The 16110-nt window shown below is 41.9% G+C and overlaps 1 protein-coding gene across 2 annotated transcripts; it reads right to left on the bottom strand.

Moving 5' to 3' along the window:
- Window positions 1–490: 490 nt before the first annotated feature.
- On the bottom strand, window positions 491–15644 carry ctnnbip1 (catenin, beta interacting protein 1). Of its 2 annotated transcripts, none has more exons than XM_088366226.1 (4): window positions 15486–15644; window positions 7661–7775; window positions 7185–7275; window positions 491–2494 (listed from the first exon to the last, which is right to left on the bottom strand). In XM_088366226.1, the coding sequence occupies exons 2-4, from the start codon at window positions 7754–7756 to the stop codon at window positions 2436–2438; spliced, it is 246 nt and encodes an 81-aa protein (XP_088222352.1). In that variant the 5' UTR covers window positions 7757–7775; window positions 15486–15644; the 3' UTR covers window positions 491–2435. The 2 variants fall into 2 exon arrangements, with proteins under 2 accessions (XP_088222352.1, XP_088222358.1); XM_088366232.1 differs by lacking the exon at window positions 15486–15644 and adding an exon at window positions 8548–8761.
- Window positions 15645–16110: the final 466 nt, after the last annotated feature.

Genomic DNA, 16110 nt, shown 5'->3' with positions numbered 1-16110 from the left:
AGGAGTGGGAATCCTGGAGGAGGACACAATATCACAAAACCACCTTTGGCTGGTTGCTGGTGAAGAGAAGCTTGAGCAGCAGTGAGAATTTGAGCTACCGTCTCATCTCTTAGTCATGAAGTGAATGGTGGGCCGCAGAGTGCGTGTCTGCATGCACACAACTTTGTGTTGGCTCTTGACGCCGCATTACTGCCGGCCAGCGTGCCTCTCCCTCCTCCGCACTAGATTCCTCTTGGTTTTGCTTCACCCAGTGGGAAGGCACACTCGCCCAACGACATGAAAACATATGTACAGCAGAAAGTCTACACACCTCTGTTGAAAGCCCTGTTAATAAACCAGACCAATATTAGTCTGCATCATTTAAATATAGCAATAGTATTAGTCGCACTAAACCAGTCCCTGCGTCCGATTCATGTCAGACATCTTGTCACTGAAACAGCACTGAATTAAAATTCAACTCAGTGGTGTTCAAGGAAACTAAAGAGAGGAGTTACTGTTTCAAATGCCTTTAATGTTTCAGTTGGTATAGGTTTGGAAGCTTTAGATCAAGACATTGTCAGCAGCCAAAACAAACAAAAAACAAACATACAACTAATCAATTATGACTGAGATTAAAATAATATACAAAGTTCCTCCTTCTAAAAAATGAAAACAAAAAAATCCCAGTAAAAAAATCCAACAGCAGCGTGCGCTCTCTTTTTCAGTCACACACACGCATGCACGCTCACACACACACGCACGCACACACACACCAAAATGTTGCAGAACAACCTCGATGAGCAAAATGTACAGTAAGACAGCTTCAGAAGAGAGGGAAAAAAAACAGATGCATAGACAAATAGAAAACAAAAGTAAACAGATATGTCTTTGTCGTCCCATCTGCTGGCTGTTCACGTTGGCTGGTGAAGACATTCGGAAAAAAAGGAATAAGAAGCGCACGACGGTCAAGGTGAGCTGATGCAAAGACAAGCTTGACTTTCAAACGTTACAATGACATCATTAAGTTATACAAAGTGTACTCAAAACACATTAAATACAGAGTGTGGCTATAGAAAAGCACACTGATTGGTAAAGATAGGCCGAGTCAATTAAAATATTTCATTTTTCAGTCTGAACACAATCTGTGTATCAAAATGTTTTTGTGCCAATATGCCAATTGATAATAGTGCAAGAGAGCCAGTACAAACAGAAAGAGCACACACAGTTGTGCTATTTTGGTTGATTGTAGTTAAAAATGACCAAATAGTTTTGATCACTGCAACGATGCGTTTGAATAACATGAAGCGGTTTAGTAAACAATAAATTACATGTCTGTTTTTTTTCAATGTCTCAATGTGTTACTTAAAAAAAACAGCACACAATCAGGATTCCCAAGTAACTTTACAATGAACTTTTTTCCACGTTGCAATAACAACCACATTTTAAGAATGTGCACCTGTCTTGTAGTGTCTTTTTTTTTTTTTTTTCTGTTTCACACATGTTAAAAAATAAAGCAGCACAAGCGCAACATGGGGCTTCGTTTCAAAGGGGGGGATCCCATAAATCACACCGAATCTGTCACCCCACCCAATAATTGGCGACTGGTGATGAATGGTGGGCCAGCTGTGAACGTGAACATGCACACAAACACAGGAACGCGCGCGCTCACATATGTATGGACTAACTGCTCAATTTAGCATGTGCGTTCAACTAAAAGTGAATAAAGGCCATGTGTACTGTTTGTAAAACCATTTTCGTTCTTGAACAATGAGTGTTCCGAAAAGCTTTTGGCCTTTCGAGGATTCTGGTTGCTCAAAATGCACTCGAGCATTGACATGCGTGTTTACATGGGAAGTTTTTTCCCTCTTTAAAACTCCACAGTGTGTGGGCACCAATGTTTTTGACCTTGTATACAGGAATTCAAACGTGCTTTGACAGAACCTGACACACCTCCATAGTGTTGAGGGAATCTGTGATAAAACTGTGATGGTCAACAACACAAATCTAAACCCGGGTGGAGGAGAAATAATGCTCAGCAGTTGCCACAGATGACGAGATGATCGGTGGACAAGTGAACGCTGCAGTGACTTTATGGCACACATATCTTAAAGGAGCAGCTGGTGTATAGAAAGGAGGCCCCACAGATCAATCACGGCAGTCACCGCACGTCGCCGGTTCTCACTTGATCCACCGCGTGACCGACAAAATAACAAAAAAGAAACTACATTTGATGTTCATCCACACAATTTGAGCATCAAGGCCGCCGGCCGCTTTAACGGCCGACCGAGCACTTGATCCGCGGCCATCCGCTTTCCTTTAAATTGGAGGGGAGACGGACAGAGCGAGCATGTCTGCCCCTTCCGGTTCCTTCCTCCATTCTTGAACTCTTCTGTGTTACGTACATATGAGGATTTGGCCGGGGATGGGTGAGGCCAGATGCGGGTCGGGGCTCGTGGTCACTGTCGTCGATCCTCCGTCTCTGACCGCGAGAACGCCATCACTACGTCCTCCGCACCTGTCGGACAAAGAGTCAGACAGGAGATGGTTTTTGGAATCCATCTTTTGGAAGCTCGATCTGTCGTCATGTCTTGTGAGACATGTGAGTTCACCTCCAGATAACCCGGCTTGTCTATTTTGCGGTGGCTAAAACTTGTGTTCTCCTCAAAATAGCACCGTGCTGATGGGGACTTTCAAAGCAGCAGACGTTTTCCTGTGCCCTCCCTCAGATCGTGTCTTCTTGCTTGGTTTGTGCTACGACATGCACGATCAGCGGTGGGACCTGATATGGACAGGTTTGTGCCTTTCCAAATCATGTCCAATCAAGTCAATTTACCATATGGAGCTGTAAATGCATCGCAGATGATCAGTGAACGCTGCAGTGACTTTATGGCGCAAATCTCTTAAAGGAGCAGCTGGCGTTTAGAAAGGAGACTTAGAAAGGAGACCCTATGGCTCATGAAAACATTACTCCATTTCCAGAATAACTGTCTAGAGTGAACTTCCACATGTGGTCTTCACTATTCAATAATTCACCTATTAGTGGCGGCCATTTTGGAATTAGTTTGACCAGTTTTGGAATACTTAAGTCATCTATCTACATTATGAAGAAATATTGATGGAACTATTTGGTAAATAAACTAAAAAATTGTTAATCAAAATCCCGTAACAAGTCCGACATACAATTGCATACATGCACAAGGATTCAGGTTCCAACATAAACTCCAATTGAAAAGACATTTCTTGTTCAACTCCCATTCCTGCCTGTATGTTGACGAACTGAATGTTGAGATAAATAGCACCAACACCTTTTCAGACACCCATGAAGGAAACCAGCCAGTGACTGGGGAAAAAAAAAAAAAGAAAAGAAAGCTGTTATCTCCACAGCCCTCAAGTGCCTGTTGGATTTAATTACTGTGCAGATATCAAAGTAGGCCAGAGACCTTGAGCTTTCGTCTTTATTTGGCACAAACAGCGGACCCTCCTCAACAGAGTCAGACAGGCGATTGTGTTTCTATATGGAATTGAGGTTGAGCTTGGGGGAGGGGGTTGGATGGGTGCTTTTAATGTGAACTTTGACCGGCCAACTAAATGAGGCTATGGTAATGAAGTGAAACCAAATAGGCAGCGGCATGTTGACATTTGCTGTTAAGAAGGTAGGTGCGCCTCAGGAGGATGAACACCTCAATTTCACAACGACCTTTCGGCCGAATTGTGAAGCAACTTATGCATAATAAAACATTTGACAACGCCTGAGTGGAATGACTAAGAGGACAAATGGAACTAGGGGAGAATGGGCAGCCGCATCAGTTACATGTTATGAGTCATGTTCGGACCTTGCTCGGCCACTAACAGACATACACGCCCTTTAATGCACAATAAGGCACTACACAAAGAAGCTGAGGCTTACGCACTGGAAAGGCCGGGCCCCTTAAAGCCGTTGCCAGGCGACAGATAATGGCCAGAATGCTGCAGGCAAAATGCTTTGAGCTTCAGCACAGCTCAATATCCGTCTGTAGTCTGTGCCCCCCACCTCACTGTATGAGTGATCAAGCTTAACAAGTTGACAATAACAAACAGATAAGCTGCACATTTCAATAATGAATCACAGCTTACTTGATTATAGATCGGTGAAATGATTAATAAAAACTACTGTTTCCTTAAAAAGACAGTAGCAGACATTAGGGTGGAAGATCGACTTGTCCTTGCAAAACACACCTTCTTCTAAAGCAGACATTTGGGAAGCGAGCCATGAGCTAAAAAGTATATATGGGACTCATAACCAGTATTTTAATGAATATGTGAGCTTCACCGATGATGTTTGGACTTGCTAAAAGGCTGTAAGACAATGTGAGGAATATTTGTTGAATATTCCATGATAAAGCTATGCTGACCGGCAATCATGAAAAAGGTTGCAGTGGATACACAAACCAAATTAGGATGTAGCGTAACTAACCAAACTGCATTAAAAAATGTGGCTACAGGAACGCTTAGTACAAAAGATATTAGGATCAAAGTTATTTATTCCTTCAAATGTGAAGACAATTTAGATGGGTTCTTGGGGCCACATAGAAGATTTTTTTATGGACCCTAAGGCAGAGGCTGATTAAGGACACCTAGGATAGACTGGCGGCATATTTGCGCTGAAACATTTTTGCAATAGAAATGAAAGCGTACTGAAAGCTAAAATGGAGTTTATACATCTTCGCAGACTTCTTTTTAATTTGAAATTCAGTCTTAGATAACAAGTCTGCATTTTCAAAAACTGTAAAGCAAATATAAGACATTTGACTAACTTCAAGGTCGTCAAGTGAAATAAGAAACCATATTTATGCATGAGGAGATGCCACTGACAGAGAATGAAAATATCACACTAAGGCTGTGTAATTTGCACGCCAGCTCCCTTCTTATTCCAATCCACTGCCGCAGCATGTCGCAACAACACCGAAAGCCCACAGGGGAGCTTCGATTTCCCGGGACATGTAAAGTTGCTATGGAAACTCCTTTACGAATCTCTCCGCCTTGGTTGAGGCAGCTTTATGTTTCTGAGACAGAGAACTGTTAAATAAGACGAGATAACGAGTTCATTGGTTTTACTGTGACGCCAACTGAAATTTTAGCTATTTAATAAATGCCGTTATTTGAATAATTTTTTTTAAAAATCTCAGAATAACTATTTTCCGGATTATAAATGGCAGCTTTTTTCATAGTTTGGTGCGACTTATACTCAGTAGCGACTTATGTGTGAACTTATTAACATATTATATCATTTCACATGTTATTTTCACAAAAGAGGGCGCTCTAGGCCTGTGGAATAATTGGAACTGCAACTGACGATGAGTCTGATGTAAGCGCCGTAGAAGAGGAAGCGCCACATCTTCTACCTCTGGAGTTAGCCGAGTTGTTTAAAAGTGACAATGTTTGCTGTGCCCCTGCTGCCCTCTTACTAATCGATGAGGCTATGTCTGACATGACCCGCTATCACGCCATGATGAGAACCTGCAGCTATCAAAAGGGACCATGTGACCTTTGAATTTTTTTCTGTAGCTTCAATGCATTTCTAAAACATCAGCCTATTATCGTGTCATGTCGAAGGGAACACTTTGGCTTGCTGAGACGGAGGAGAGATCCACTCCAGAGTCTTTCAAAATGTTGTAAATATAGACTGTTTACTTTTCAATCACAGCTATTTTCATACCAATATAAAATGTATGACATGCTATGTAATGTAACAACAAAACAACGTAAGGGTTCATTACAGACAATCACACAAGCGCATGGAAGGAGGAAGTGGAGAAATGGGTGCCATCATGTTAATAATTCAGCTGCAGTTTTTGTCAGGTTGAGAACATGTCTATTTTTGTCATTCTGAAGTAAGATCACACCATCCACAAGATTTGTACAGCTTGATCCCTTTTAGTGCTCCAGCACACTTAAAAAAACAAAAAACAATCAAGTGTACAATTACAATGTAGGCAATCAACTTTAATTTTCTTTCATTATTTTATTAGTTATTTCTTATACTCAAGTTCCTAAAATGTATCACTGAGAAGTAACAATTTTAGATGAGTAATTTTCAGATTTAAGTGGCGAGCTGATTACTAAAAAAAAATAGTTGCACAATTTCAGCATATAAATGAGATAAAATCTCAGAATTCATATTAATGAATCTAATCACTGTGATGGTTGGAGCGGTTGTCCTTGAGCATTTCCAAGTGATTAACGGCACTTTAGGTAATTCCATGAGGCCTAATCACTGCACTTTGGATAAGATGAACACCACTAATTATTTATTAGCACACAGTGAGAGTGGGTCAGCAGTCTGCCACCAGACACTAAATGTGTCTTTTTGTGATGTATTATGCATACCCAGCACACCTTTGGCCAGCTGTGCAGGTTCATAAGTACAGAGGGTTTGCCTATTTGCCTACACACACGCACGCACGCACGCACGCACGCACGCACGCACGCACACACACACACACAATTATTGTTTACACATACACACGCACACACATATAAGATTATCGTTAACATCCATCCATCCATCCATCCATCCATCCATCCATCCATCCATCCATCCATCCATCCATCCATCCATCCATCCATCCATCCATCCATCCATCCATAAACAAAAATCTTATGTGTCTATGCATCTGTGTATCCATCTCTCATATGTGTAACACTTGTAATATGACGCAGAACAGCATAAAACACTGCAGCCCATTGAAGGTCTGGGCAAAGTCATGCGGTCTGCCCATGTAACGCCATGATAGCGTCATCTTGTGGCAGTCTCATGACAAAGGAGTGGTTGGAGCACAAATGTGGTCAAAAGCGCCATCTGACGGCAGAAATAAATCACAACAACCATAGCTCACTATGAAATGACAGTCTATGAATACTCGGTTGACAGAGGTCAGACTTGCGATGTTAAGAATTCTGTACGGACACATGTGAAAAGCAACCATTGGGGGAAAAAAAAAGCGCACTCAGCACACAGGATGATTCATTCTCTTGCCGTCAGTTTCTTTGCTACTGTGAGTAATCTTACAGTGCTGTGGGGACAGTGAGTGGGGGCTCGAGTCAGGGAATGTGGGAGTTCTGCTGGAGTGCACACACCAGAAAAATGTGTGAACTCACAAAGATGCCAATGTGATGTGTGAATACCATACGCTGGACGTTCTGCTGCGCGTAAGAGTCAGCCTTACCCTGATCAATGCTGTGCTGTGGCAGCTGGCTCATCTGACTGTGGACCACACCTGCATAATTCCGGAGAAAAGCCTCTTCACTTGGCGTAAGCTGTAAATAATGTGCCAAAAGGATGCCATTAGTAAAGTTCCCTTTTACCAAGATGCTGCAAGTTTATTATTACGGTTGTATTTTCATATGACACATTTTACACATCATGTAGCTGAAAAGGATAACCAAAATATTAGAAACAGTCCTCAGTATGAGGCAGTGCTGTTCCCAACTACTCCAAATGCCAAAATATAACAATATTTCACTTAGTAACTATTTGACAGTGTCGATCAGAACGGTACTGTTTACAAATGCAGAATGCGGCTCATAAGGTGGTGCAGATTGAGGTCTCATGTTGTGTCAATGGAGTTCACACGATCACAACCGATGCAAGCTAATGTAGACGTAAAATCAGCTCAACATGATCATTGCGTGTTCTACGTACATTTGAGCCCATTTTTTTTAGCATTAGCAGGACCCGCACTTTCTGTTGGATGTACATGTCTTCAGGAGACTTTCCCGGGGCTTCCTCGCGGTTCATCCCCCCTGCTCCTGTGGCTCTGTGTGCACACAAAAAAAAACAATAGAACAGACAGATTACTTGAAAAATAAAACCACAATTAAAAACTAACTACCTCATGAAAAACGGAATATACTTTGACCTGAGGTCGAAATAAATTTTTTTTCAAGCAAAGTCTTTGCTTCAAAGCTTTGTAGTGATCATTTTCCCACAAGGACTAATTGTTATTGTCTCAAAAATGACTGCATTGTAAAAGACGGACAATGAAAATGTTTGAATCATTTCACACTTACAAAGGAAGATGAAGCTAAATTTGTTTACCCCAGAGCAGAATTACCTAACTTACTAAAACAGGACATCCATGGTCACCAATAGCCTTGAACAGATTGCATTGCCTTTACCACTGGTCAAGGATAGACACAGCTACTGGTGCACTTTCAATTACTTTGTACTTAACGGAACAAAAAGCAACAAGATAAACTGTATACACAAGTTGCTAAGACCAAAACTGACACCCTTGCACTCAGCATGCTAACTACAGCATGCTTACTAACGGTTAGCCGGTACACTCTTTATTTGCCGACTCCCACGTCACTCACCAGGCCAGGCTCTAACTTTTGAGGCCACACACACATTTAAACTAACAGACATTAATGTGGAATATGAGGACAATAATACCTGCACTTGACATGCACATTTTGTGGTTTGATCCAAAATAATTTTTCCTATCCATTAATCAAAGGACTAGTCGAACAATCAGAATAATTTATTCTAAAAATATTTAACAGTTGTATGTCACTTGGGGTTTTTACCTTGCGGCCGTGGGGAAATCTTAAAAAGCCAGTGCAAGTCCTGGGGTCTAAATTCTATGACAACAAATTCAGGAAGACAGACTTTGCATTGTCTCCTTCAGCAAATCATGTCAGCATTCAATGTGTCATCGCCTTGACTCCAAAAGTCACTTTGTAGACTGGCCACCTGAGCTACTCTAGCAGTAGCAATTCATGTGAATGTTCTTTAACCAGAAATGCAAAAGGAGAGAGAGGGCTGTGTTCTACAGTCTCATAAATTGATGATCTCACACCAGAGAACGCAGCCTCCCACCCGCCACCCCCTGAGGCAGGAATAAATCGTTAGAAGCTCCTCAGTAGTCCCAGCTACACAGTTGGCAAGGCCTCATTAATATTTAATGTGATTTTTCCCACAGATCTCATCCTTGCCCGCTACTTCCATCTCTTCTACCCGGTCTAACTAATGACCTATTTTCCCCGTCAGTCTGCAGAGATGCAAAGTATAGGAAAAAAGGGAGGTAGTGGGGATCTTTGTCAAAAGACGATAAAAGAAATCAGCAAAGCACACCCGCATCAAAGTCAGCTGCTGTCGCATTGGATCCCACCTATCACGCACCGAGCATGCGGTGGAACTTCATAAACAACCAAATCTGGTGAAATAAATGCAAGCTCTGCTTTACACAAAATTCATGAATCTAAATGAAACATTAGAATATAACCCTGGGAGAGCAGCATATCCATATGCAATGATTTGTTCTTCCCTAAGAATTTATCTTCAAGAGTCACAGTGGCTCGGCCAGTTCTGGCAATTTAGTCCAGCCTCTTATCTCCATAAAAGGGCCACTAATACATGTTGACAGGCTCTTTGATGCAGGGCTATAGTTAATTGAGTAGTTGGCTCAAATAGGGATGGGAGTACATGGATGGAGCTGCTGTTTTGGTAGCCACTGTGAGCAAGTGAATTGACTATGATCTGATCCCATGCTTATTTACCAATGTCTGTTTCATTCGAGTGTTCCCTTTCACCATTGTCTACATATATTTTAATACTGAAAACTGTTGGGTTACAAGTAACCCAAATTGGGTGAAATCGCTACCGTAGCACTGGGTCCTAAAGTGGATGGCGCTGTTATACCCAGCGCATTGGGTTCAAACCAATATTTCGCTGTCACATGGATGATGTGATATGATTCCATCTTCACCCCAATTTGCTAGGTCAAAATAATAAACCCAACCTTGGCTAAAAGTCCCAGTCTGCTCAGAATCTACAGCCACCCAGCCAGTGGAAAGGAAAACAACATTTTTTTTTTTTACTGTGCACTTCTCAACAAGTCATTGATTTTCAAGGATAATGTTTTAAAATGGGTTTCAAATGCTATTGAACTGTTTTGGATCATAATTTGTGGTACAATTGAAATTTGCACTATTCTACAAACATTCAAATCAAAATCTGATGGCAATTATTGTAAGACTTAAGAATAGGATAAGAAAGGAACATTTTATGAGCCAACGCATATCACCTCATGAGTTATGGAGACGGATGTAAACGCACACTCCTTGGAAAATAATCGAAATCACCATGTTTCCCTGCATTTAGTGGACCATCAATGACGAATAGTCACAAGGTGCTGCCTCGAAACCCCCCTCCTCCCCAAGAGTGGAACAATTATACAACAAAGGCTCATTAATATTCATACCTATTTTGAGACGAATAACATTTTCACATCTGCTTTTGTCAGGACAAAAGGCTTTAATGTTTCACATTCATTTTCTGTGCAAAATAGGACGACTGCTTTTATGAAAAGCGTGTTTGGATCTGCTTGATGTTGGCACCTGATGTTTGAATATGATGATTGAACACACACACACACACACACACACACACACACACACACACACACACACACACACACACACACACACACACACACACACACACACACACACACACACACACACACACACACACACACACACACACACACACACACACACACACACACACATACACACACACACACACACACACACGCACACACACGCACACAAACTTCAAACTTGGGTCTTGAAAATGAGGGGGTCGTCTTATAATCAGGGTCGTCTTATATTCGGGCCAATACGGTATATATAAAAGCTATTCCACAAATGTACACATTACAGATAGATTAAAAACGTTTTGCAAACTCACAAAAACATTTCTGATGTGCCTGTGCTCAAACATAGTGCCCGTAAAGACATCTATTTTCGGAAAAAAAATTGAGAAAATATTTTTTATTTTCCGGCTGGTGAATTGCTATGAATGCAATTCTTGGAAAAAATAAATAAAAATAAAGCACCGTTAAGTCTATGAATTGCACTTTTCGGTTGAATGACTGTTACATGCTCTCTTCTGTGTTGGACATTTTAGACTATTTCAAGGACAACAATAAAGGATGCCGTCGAGCTCCTTTGTGTGGGTCTGATAGGTGGGTTGGATATACACTAATCCCTTGAGGGAAGCTCGAATGGGATCAGACACATACTGCTAATATTCCAGACGGAATGAAAGACGTTCTTTAATGCTGAGCGCAGTCCAACCCCCCCGGCATCCCCATCCCGCCAGCCAACCCCCAAATCCCTTCACCCTTCGCTGTTATGTTGGTGCTGAAGCGCTAATGGGTATCACAACTCAAAAAAAATCCCAACTGCACGTCAACAACCTCATCCTTACACGAGCTTTCAGATCTTTTTGGTCAATTCTGATCTGCTTTACAGTTATGTTTAAACAGCAGGAAACTGAACCAATGTTGGCAGTATATGATGATAAAAGTCTAGTTTTAAAATACAGTGCACACAAATTTGGCTGTTTTTTAAGTTCTTAGTAGTGATGGGCAATTAAGCATAACAAATTGTTTGCTCAAACAAAATGATGATGGAGAGCACCAAACTATTTGGCGCTGTTGATTCAGTCTTGACTCATTTGTGGACTTAAGATGAAGAAAAAGGGCATTCAGAACATTCTGAAGAAAGATCCTCCGATCCCCTTCACAACCCTATATAAACTTATGGGCGTTAATGAATAACGAATGATCATCAAGCAAATATGTAGTCAAATACCCCTTCCTATCCACAGATCTCGTCAACATTTCTTGATTGATAATACTGCAATTGATAAATGGATGCGTTCTCCTTTAATTCATTTTCTACTGCTGCTAAATACAATAATTTGTGTGGTTAATACTTTTCGTCCCACATTCCCTCCTTGCACCAGGACAGCAAAACACTTTGCCATTCAGTCGGCTGGAAGCTCGAGGATAATTGTAGCATTCATGGGCAGTTTCTGAATGCTGTATCAGAGTATCATTTGTTTTGACATTTATGCTGACAAATGCTTTGGAGCACAAAGTTACCATCAGTACATATGCGTATTTAAGATTGGAATTTCCTTTCATTGGACGACTATCGCCTTCTCAACTACAGCAGCACCGCTGCATGGATACATGCTAAACTGAAAGCATAGTGTGGCAATTATTTTAGTTTTTTCCAAGATGGAAACACTATTTATGAGGACTCCGTAAAGTGCCCATTTGGCAAGCTCCTGCAAATGATACGGTCTTCCTTATTTGCTGAATGCCACAGTAGTGCGACATTTCTAAAAGACAGCAGAACGTTAAATTTAGAACACTATAAATAGCACACCAATTTAGTCATTTATGACATAGCATTTAGCGTCTTTGTGAGAAGACGAGAAATTCATGAAAGATATGAACAATCACTGACTGCGCTGAGTCTGCTTTGGGGGATAACATGCAATGTGATAGTTCCTCCTATTTGCAGAGGGTCACGAAGGGCAAAGAGTGTCACTGAGGCACGGCTCTGTCCACTTGTGCCACTTGGCTGACTCTGCAGCTCACATGATGCACAACAGCGGACTGTGTTGACACAAATCAAACTCCTTCAGGAAGCAGATGCACAGGAAATAAGGCAACAATGAGTCTCCTCCCAAAAGTTTAGTAAGTGGAATTGAGACATACAGATGGTAAACGTTCACGCTGAACTCTGGATGATCTGCAGAAAAGCAGAGCAAAATCAATAGCTTGAATTCGCAAGTGGGGCGCTCTAGTAACCTCGGCGAATGTGCGGGGAAACTCAAGTAGGCTGCCAGCAAGCATGGTGCAGCGGGTGCCAACTGAACTGCCAACGGTCTGGCCCGCTTCTGGAAAGCAGCTATGTGGTCACAGGAATAAAACATACTGAATTATGTCCAAGTAAATTTGGACAGAATTCTCTCTAACTGGTATGCTGGCAACCAGCAGTAGAAGAACTCCAAGCTGCTGTCATCTGTGTTTTGGAGTTTCAACTGTCCACGGCGACACGGATTCATTTTCTGTTCCACTCTACCAAAACTTAATGGTGTTTTTTATTCATTCACGCAGCCTTTTCCGTGCCTGCCGAGGTAATAACTGCTAACTGACTCAATCGTCAGTAGGCCGTGAGAGTCAGATGACACGACACCAGAGGCCGAAGGAAAAGGTTTGCTCAGACTTAGTGAATGTCGACGGGCTGCCCCGTATTGAACGCCACCTCCTCACATGGACTGTGCCTACAACAATGGCTACAGTATTGGCAAACAATGGTAATGAACTGGATTGTGACTGATAAGTAGGTCATGTCTTGTTGTCACCACTTGAGGCATAAACTCAAACAATCTAGCTCAACTGAACAGATCTGCTTCAAAGATGGCTAAGGTGAAGCTGGAAAAGAAGCCGCCTTCACATAAACTCATCTGTAATGGTGCACATCTGGGAGACAGTTTACATGAGTTGGTTGATGTTTTAATTCGCAACATGGGCTCTGCAGTTGATGTTGATAATTGCAATAGAGTAGGGAATGAATAGGGACTGAAAACATGAATCCCTTGCAAAGTTTTGGGGGGGGGGGGAAATCCAATGTGCTGTCTCACTGGTGGAGTAGATGCAGGATCAGTCATAATGAGTTTCTCCCAGAGTTCTTGCACAGGGATGCTCAAAGAAACCGCAACAGAAGCTGCAGCCTTTAAGTTGCTCCCTGGGGGTTTAGGCTGAAAGATTTCAAACGTGTGCACGTCGAGGCACAGAATCAAATTCTGACTTGAGAATATGATCTCTGTGCAAGGGGAAAACGCCATGAGCAACATGCAAAGTGATCCAATATTTTTAGAATCTATCCTATAGTTTATCCCATCAATTAATCAAAGAATCTGATTTTATTCATATAAAGGTGAGTCATTAGATATTCAGTTTGTTGTCGATTAATTTTGACCGCCAGCACTAAATTGAACCTCTGCAACTAAATTCTCAGTGGATGCTGACTGACTTCACAAATTTTCATTTTAGGAAAAATAAATACAGTCGTACTTCTACTTCCGAAGTCGAAAATTGGTTTGTAAGAAGATGCAAAGATTACATCTATTCACATTAGGCTATTATTTTTTTCCTTTGCATCGGAGCTCGACCTACTATGCAACATTTTCATGGAAACACGACTTTAGAACATTCAGAAGCATAGCAGAGTATATTTCATTAGTATTAGCTGTTGATTTTCACCTATTATCATAATTGTTGTGAGGCAATGGTGCCTGGTTGTTCGGCCATTTTCCTGGGCTGAACCGTTCGGGTATATCGCACAGGCCAAGATGGTCACCTGAAGCCGATGAAGGAAATTGTAATTATGTTCAACGGGCATCTGTTTGAACAAGTTGCATCGAGTCACGAATGGACATATGCAGTTTTCGAGCCAATGTAACAGACCACAGGAGGATACTGTATGGCCCGGTAATGTTGACAGGGTGTCAAAGGAATGTGCCAAGCCAAGCAGGAGGCTGTGAGCTGATCTGCAGTTCACAGGCAACTGATAAACAACTATGGTCAACTAAATAAATACATAATAATAATCACTTGCCAAAATAACAGAATTGGGCCTCCACAAGCCATTCAGTGAGGCTGATGTACAGAGTGAGGTTGACATATTGCGGCACATGAGAACAGCCGTTCGCTGCCAGGAGGGGGTCGCAGCACTTGACCCCATCGGGCCGCCGCTCTCCCCAATGCTCCTGAAAGGATGCCAGCTTCAATACATAAATGGCTGTCGGCAACCTCACATGCAGAAAGCGAACACTGTGAGACAGGGTGGCACAATGCATCCATGCAGGCATGATCCCAAAATAGAAATGCCGAGAAGGAGTTGAGCCATTAGCGGATTCACACAGGAAAAGCAATTGAGGTGCATTTGTGGTTGGAAAAATATGAACGCACAAGAGTAAATAAAGTAAGTGTACTCCTTATAGAATTTAAATGTACATGATCTATTGAGCTGAAATAAAGCCAGTGATTCCCATCTACTGTGAGGCGTTGATTCAGCAAAGGTCGGGAAACATTGGTATTATATAGTTATAGATACGAATGAATGAATCCAACTTCATTGTTGATGCTGGATTGACATTACTTTTGACTGACAGTTCCTTTCACAATGTCACGCGTTTTACTCGTACATCTACACGAAATACAAATTAAACTCACAAAACGCGTTTTTCTTTAAAAGAGAAAAAGCTAATTACAGTGATGGGTTCAAGCGTTCATGTTGCGGGACGTTCAAACTGTAGCAGCGCTGCCGCTAGCATGAAAGGGAACATTTTGGTCAACATTTTTAACATTTTCTCCCGATCATGGCACCGACTAGCGTTTGGGTATGACTAAACGTTTATTTGTTTACCAGACACAGAGAGGCACCATTTAATGCGCAGTGCCCAGAGTAAAGTAGCCGATGCTAAGGTGCCAAGCTAATTGGCTAGCACGCCCGAGACAAAAGCCTTGAATGCAGAAGTTCCTTTGGGTGCGAACGCCAACCAGGTGCCGCTACTCTGCACGAGGGCGAGGAAGCCAGCGGTTTGGAAAACACCGCCGCCGACGATCATGTAAAGGAAGGAACAATGGTGATCTTACCCCTCCTGGTCCAGCTTTTCTTTCTTGTGCGCTGTGTTTGAATGGAGTGCGTCGTCCTGTTCCGGGGTCACATCCCTCCTGTCGGCGCACAGCGGCTCAACGCAGCGTTCCTGCTACTGTGTGTAACGCCGCTCTTAGCCACGTGGGGCGCTGTGTAGCCAGCCCTGCCCACACCGTACGGGCCCCGATTAAATCCGATACGAAACTATAAATATCCCTTGAATACACAGTCCCCAAATGAATAAATGACTGAATGAATGAATAAATACACAAACAAATGACTCTCTTGACATTCACGGCATTTGTTTCTCATAAGAGAGAATGAATTATGACCGGATTTGAATATGTTTCCCAAATGTTACTGTTTTCTTTTTCATAAAACTTTGAATATATTTAGATGTTCAGAGTATAAATCACTGATAACAATTGCGTGAAATTATTAACATCAGTCTCCACACAGGCAAATATCAGCCATTATTAATAATAACAACAACGTATAAGGTCATTTGAGTAACTTTGGTGTTTTGGAAGTGTTGATTAAGCCTTCATAGTAATCAATCAGTACCAAAGAAATAGGTCTCGATTTTAAAAAGCATCGTCACCCCGGAAGAGGCTTCACAGATGT

Source organism: Syngnathus floridae, chromosome 2 (genome assembly GCF_059516105.1).
Source record: "Syngnathus floridae isolate MCC-2025c chromosome 2, RoL_Sflo_1.0, whole genome shotgun sequence".
In the NCBI taxonomy this organism is placed as follows: domain Eukaryota; kingdom Metazoa; phylum Chordata; class Actinopteri; order Syngnathiformes; family Syngnathidae; genus Syngnathus; species Syngnathus floridae.
The sequence above is the reverse complement of the archived record's forward strand: the minus strand, read 5'-3'. Positions and strand labels throughout refer to the sequence as shown.

Coding starts and splice junctions, on each gene's coding strand:
- ctnnbip1 (XM_088366226.1), bottom strand. CDS start 7,756: ATGAACCGCGAGGAAGCCCCGGGAAAGTCTCCTGAAGACATGTACATC. Junction 7,276..7,660: donor TAAAAAAAATGGGCTCAAAT/GTACGTAGAACA, acceptor CATTATTTACAG/CTTACGCCAAGTGAAGAGGC. Junction 2,495..7,184: donor ACAGCACAGCATTGATCAGG/GTAAGGCTGACT, acceptor TTTGTCCGACAG/GTGCGGAGGACGTAGTGATG.